At 42.2% G+C, this 6,314-nt stretch overlaps 1 protein-coding gene across 1 annotated transcript in view; it reads left to right on the forward strand.

Annotated features, from left to right (window-relative positions):
• The window catches only part of PSMC1 (proteasome (prosome, macropain) 26S subunit, ATPase, 1), a 44,724-nt gene extending 39,670 nt beyond the window's left edge, over positions 1–5,054 (forward strand). Inside the window, exons 9-12 of the mRNA XM_010003746.1 lie at positions 47–236; positions 2,264–2,415; positions 3,826–3,980; positions 4,757–5,054. Of these exons, the coding sequence (XP_010002048.1) occupies positions 47–236; positions 2,264–2,415; positions 3,826–3,980; positions 4,757–4,891 (632 nt within the window). The 3' untranslated portion in view covers positions 4,892–5,054. The remainder of the gene's footprint in view (positions 1–46; positions 237–2,263; positions 2,416–3,825; positions 3,981–4,756) is intronic.
• The last annotated feature ends 1,260 nt before the right edge of the window (positions 5,055–6,314 follow it).

Genomic DNA, 6,314 nt, shown 5'->3' on the forward strand with positions numbered 1-6,314 from the left:
CCCCCCCCGCAAACTAATGACAAGATTTCTTTCCAACTCAAAACAGGTAAAACTTTGCTAGCCAAAGCCGTGGCGAACCAGACTTCAGCGACCTTCCTGCGGGTGGTCGGCTCGGAGCTGATTCAGAAGTACCTGGGCGACGGCCCCAAGCTGGTGCGCGAGCTGTTCCGCGTGGCCGAGGAGCACGCGCCCTCCATCGTCTTCATCGATGAGATCGATGCCATCGGTACAAAGAGGTACCTGCCCTTGCAGGACACGATTCTTTTGCAACCTTACTGATACTCAGTTTCTTAGCTCTGCTACCATGCTCATAGTATTTTGATGGAAGGAATTTTGACAAGTAAATCTTGAAATAATTTCTTTGAAACTAACGTGGATCACAACCTTTTCATATTAAATAGATATGACCAGAGACTGGACCTCTGTCTTCCTGCTAAATGGTAGCATCTCTGTGATAGAATGTCCTAAACTGACAGAGGCACCATGTATGAGGTCATACAGGGTTCTGGAAGTGCAAATCCAAGTATACAGCAATTGGCTTCAGTGATTCAACAGCGAAGTGTACTTAATACAGAATACATCCATGTATTGTTTGCCTCTTTGGATAGGTGGGTAAATGCTTACCCCTTTAGGATATTACATGGTAAGTTAGTGTGATGTCATGAGAAGCACTGCTTGTGTCACACTCAGCTATACTCAGCCTCTATCCAAGTTGTATTACTTTGAAAATTCCTTAGGCTAGTTGGAACTGCCCCGTACAAATAGTCTTTAAAATAGTTAAGTTTTTTTAAATTAGCAAAAGGTGCTTACATATAATTACTACACAGCTACAAGCCTGCAGCTCCAGGATAAGGCAGCTTCAGCTCCAGGATGTCACCGTTTGACTTAGGTCCGACAACAATGCTCTCGATGCCCTCCCCCCCAGGTAGGGAAGCAGAGAGAGAAAAAGAGAGACTTGGCTGGATTGAAAACTAAACTACACAGCTTTAATTAAAACACTAATGAATGATACAAGAAAATATATACAATTATATACAGATATATTCAGGTATGGGCAAAAGCCTCTCGCCTCCCCCCACCCCCAGCAACTCCCATAGCACTTCCCTGAACTGGGAAGAGTCCCGAGGAATCCCGGAGCTGCTGCTGGAGAAAGCAGAGAGTTATGGGGGTCACGAGATCTCGAGCCTAAGGGTCGATGGTGATGGATGAACGGAGTCCTCCCCGGACGCCGGCCATGAGAAGGGAAGAAGAAACAGGAAGGAAGTTGTCTTCTGTGATCTCTGACCTTCCCTTGAGCTTACCTAGATATATGGAATGGAATATTTCTGGCCAGTTTTGCTGTCTGTCTAACTCAGCCTCCTGCGGGGGGGTCACAGATCTCCCCATAGTGTCTGAGCCAGCAGAGTGAAGGTGCGACCTTGAAGCCTCAGTAGTTAGAAAAACATTCCACTGTCTTATCAGCCTAGCAGAACACACAGTTGCTAGTTAAAAGAAAGCTTACTGAAGGAAAAAAAATCAGTAAAAAGATTGGCTTCATCCTGGCTCAAACCAGGACACAGGATAAGGCAGCTTCAGCTCTGTGTATTTCTACATATGTAGAAAGGATGGGACCGATGGTGAAGTGCTTTACACACACAGTTCTTCACAAATGTTATGTTTCTCTAAGCTGCTGTGGAACATGGATGAGAAGCAGATTATTTAGTCTCATGTTTGCAAAATTAAATAGCTTAACTACAAAGCACAGACATCCTGCCACTGGTGCCTGTGTTCCAGGGCAGAGTTAAAGCAGGATTCATGCTCGTAAAGCTAAAGGGGGTGCAGCTCTAACTGTGTGCATGAGGGGAAACCCTCAAGTGGAAAACTGATAGACAAGCTCCGTTTTCTATGAAGTGGATGCATGTTCTTCTAAGAATAAGGTGTCTGGGGTTTTTTTTGTGTTAATTTGTTAATTTTGTTATGGGGAGGGGTGCAAAAATTCCAGATACGTAACAAACGGCAAAAGGACAGATTTCCTCACGTTTTTGCTATTACTTTTCCCAGCTGCAAGAATAGTTCAGTGTCTCTTTATATGATTCTGAAAACCTGCTTTTTGTTTTCTGTGGGTGAACACTGAATTTAAAAAAACCCATGACTGCTATGGGTGTCTAAAACAAAAAGCCACCAATTTGTATGTTTATTTATATGTTTGTTTATATGTTTGTGGCAGTAAAGTGATGTTCTAAAATTGGCCTGGTGCTGTTTTCTGGCTATTGTTTTCTTAAAGGTATGACTCAAATTCAGGTGGTGAGAGAGAGATCCAGCGTACAATGCTGGAGCTGCTGAACCAGCTGGATGGGTTTGACTCTCGGGGGGATGTTAAAGTTATCATGGCTACAAACAGAATAGAAACACTGGACCCAGCTTTGATTAGGCCAGGTAAGACACTGTCCACCGTCTGTGCTAAAGCCACTTTTCTTGTGAAAGAACTTGTCATAACTGATCAAACATGGGCTGGTAAAAAGAATGTGAGTTACTAGTTTGTCTTTATTCACCATCCCATCTATGTTGTATCTGTTAAAATCAGAACCAATTCACAAGTTTCCAAATGGGGGGGAAAAAGCCTATGGAAGAGAAGAAATGCAGTAATTCCTCTTATATATGTATAAACAATTTGAGTGTTCTTCCTTTGAGTTAAGATGGCACAGCTACTCTAAGGTAACATGGAGATCAAAGAAAAAGATAAGCCCCCCTATTAGTGTTCTTAAGTAAACATTAACTACTGAAGAGATTGTAGAGATACTCCCTCTAAAGTAACAGGGTAGGACAGAGAGCAATGGGATCTTGAGATGAATTTGTCAAAGAACAGCTCTGAACTGTCTCTAGACTGTATGGACTTCAGCAGTTTAGAAAACACCTCCATGGTATGAAGTTGCTGAGGTGTGTTAAGGGTCTGGTTTTGTCATCATCTTAGCCTTGCCCCTCCAAATCAAAGCCAGTTCTGTTGGAGCACAGAGGAGAAAATACTAATACCAAAAGACAACCTAACACTATCTAAAATTTATTGTAAGGAAACTTCCTGCACCTGCCTGTTGCGAAGATTATAACTGTTGCTTGAGCAACAAGGGCACTTCTGGCAGCTCAGCAGAGTGATTTACCATTCTTAGTCTGGAATAGCTTGTGGTGCCATCACCCCTCTTTAGAAAAGGTACTGTAACACTGGAGAAAAACATGAGTGAGCCAGAGATAGAAAATATCTTTTAAAAGATTGCTGACTGAAGTTGGAACAATGCGTGCCAGCACATCCCAGGTTCTTACTGACATAAAGGGAACAACGGGTAGGGACTTGGAGCAGAATATCTTGTGCAAAACCTTCCTTCTTTAGTTAGGTTGAACTGTACTGAGCAAAGGAAGTTGGTTATCCAGGAATAGTTCTTCAGGTTGCCATTTGTTTTGTGTGTCTGTGTGGCAGAAAATAAAACTTCAGAGCTACAAGTAATACCAGAGCAGGATACAATTTATGACAAGAGCATAAGGATTTGATCAATACTTTCCTGTGGTATGACATTGGTTTTTTTGTGTTTACATGTGATTGAAGGAAGCTATGGTTTTTCATGCATCCCAGTTGAGGTGTCTCTCACCTGCAGTGCCACAGCAGTGTGGTGTCTGTCAGCTCCAGCAGCTGCCTGTTCCTTACAAACAGAATACTCTGATCTCACTTTCCACTCTAAGACATGATCGATTGCGGTGTGAAGAAACCGTTACTGTCAGTCTAACCTTGAAATGTTCTTCCTGCTCTGTTCCCAAAGCTATATCCAGAAAACATGTCTGAATTCTTCTTTTGCACAGGACGTATTGATCGGAAAATAGAGTTCCCTCTACCTGATGAAAAGACCAAGAAACGAATCTTTCAGATTCACACAAGCAGGATGACACTGGCAGATGATGTGACTTTGGATGAGCTGATTATGGCAAAAGATGATCTCAGTGGTGCAGATATTAAGGTCTGTACATCACCATTGTTCGTATTTCAAAACATAAATCGCATTTTACTGTTTCCAAAAACACTACTGAAACTTCTCTTGCTTCCTGTGGTTACGTTACTGAGGGACAGTTGGGTGGCTTTAAAATACCTTTTACGAGTGCCACATACTCAGCTTTACAAATGGGAAACTTCACAAAACTGTAACTATCAGGTAGCTTGTGTTGTTATGTACCTGTTAAGTGAGTAAGAAATTTTAAAAGTAGTAAAGTGGAAATTTGAAGTGGAATGTGGAATCCTTCAGAAACATGCAAGATACATTAAATATTACTTAAGATAGTGCAAGGTAAGAAGCATTTTTAGAGACTTGCAAGCAAATAAAAATGGAACTATAGATTAGGAAGCTTCAGACATACATAGTATGCTTTTCTAAAGTAGAGCCCTTCCTGGAGTTACCACTCTAATGAGCTTAACCACACAGCACTGCAGCAGGGCAGCACAAGCCACTGTTACAGGCCTGGATGTGGCTGTTCCTTGCAGGGGGGAAATACTTTCTTAGTAAGCTGCCTTTCTGTCATGGAAGCATTAATCTGACTGCAGAGGGACATGCTCACCTGGCCTCATCCAGATTCTTTTAAATGATTCAGTGCTGCTGAGCTTAAGAATGTAATTTTTGTTAACACGCTTCACTCCCACTACAGAGTCCTTTGGAGCAGCTTGAAAATGCTGCCATCTCCTGAGGTGTGGCTTGAGAGGCTGCACAGAGCCAGTAACTTATTCCTGCCTTCTTTGTTGCAGGCCATTTGTACAGAAGCTGGACTGATGGCTTTGCGGGAGCGGCGCATGAAAGTAACAAATGAAGACTTCAAAAAGTCTAAAGAGAATGTTCTCTACAAGAAGCAGGAGGGAACCCCGGAAGGGCTGTATCTTTAAGTGACCTGTCTCTGGGGACTATTGGGAACTGTTTCTGTGGTTGAGAGTTGTGTAAAACCACGTAGCCTAGCTAGATGTCATTCAGTGAGAGGTTCAGTCCTGGTGGAGTGTGGTTTTACAGCCAGTGTAACACTTCATTTCCCAAATAAACATATTTGAACTGTTTTGGTGGCAGAGCCTTGCTATGTACATGGAACTGTCTGTTGCTCTAGTCAGATGTACTTCCAAGAAAAAGCACTAGTGACAGGAGAGTGTTTGTCTTAGTGATCCAAAGCGTCCTGCTGCCACAGTGAGGAGCACATAAGCAGGTTCTCAGCCTGTCCGTCCTTGTTAGGTGTGGCAATCTCTTACAACTATAAGGGCTGCTGTTCTTAATTACTTTTCTATATTTCTTTTTAGGAGTTAAGTAATGAGGACACTAAGTCACTTTTGAGTACCTCAGGGTCTGAAGTTATATATACATAAAAATTAAGGAAAACATGCAGCCTTTTTACAAGAACCCATCTCTGTCTAGCACTTGTGCTTATCAGAAAACAAGCTGGACACTAATTGATATTCTTAAAGATCTAACTACGTTTGGTTAAGGTACTGGCAACATTGTGGATTTGTTTTTCCCAGGAGTTACAGTTCCTTAGGTAAATATGCTTTCTTGACTCAGGAGTTAGACACTGTCTCTAAAAAGAACCAATGCAGTAGGAGGTTCTGCAGCCCTGTGCTGTAGAAAGGGCAGGGTGTACCTGCTGTTAAGGCAGAGGCACTGACCAGCCCAGGTGCTAGAGGTGCAGGGGGTCTGTGCTGCAGACATGCAGAGAAAGTCAAACTACAAGCCACCAGCTTCATATTCTGCAGTGTAATCGTAAAATGAATTCTTCCCCCTAAACAAATCTCTTGGCTGCAGCTCCATCCCCCTAGGAGTTAAGATTTCTGATTTACTAAGTTGTAGTGATGCACATACTGCTTATTAAGTATTCTGGATAGTGTACTTTTGTGAAGTGCTTCTTAATTTCCAAGTAATTAATTTGCAAATGTCGTACATGCGATTTTAAAAGTTTACATAATGTTCCATATACAGACCACAGCTAAGAAACATGCAGCCTTTGTTCTGGAAACTTTCTGTGGGAGCACATGCTGGCCAGAAGAGACATTTGTGAGTTACACAGAGTAATCCCTTTGGTAACTGCCAGTGCCGTAACAACAATGGTAGCAGCAAGGCCAAGAGACTTTGTTTTTCTGTGTTAAAATTATGTTTAACAATGAACCACCCTACAGATGAATGGGGTCTTTTATTTAATCTGGATGACAGGAACCCTGAAATAGAGTTGTTTTTCAGCTGGAGATAGAAAAACAAGCAGCAAAGTTTTATTACCCATTCTTAAAAACCTTATGAGAACTGTCTCCTTGGAAAGGTCACAAAGAAACTGAT

The sequence above is a fragment of the Chaetura pelagica genome, unplaced genomic scaffold (genome assembly GCF_000747805.2).
Source record: "Chaetura pelagica isolate M959 unplaced genomic scaffold, ChaPel_1.0 scaffold48, whole genome shotgun sequence".
Taxonomy (NCBI): Eukaryota; Metazoa; Chordata; class Aves; order Apodiformes; family Apodidae; genus Chaetura; species Chaetura pelagica.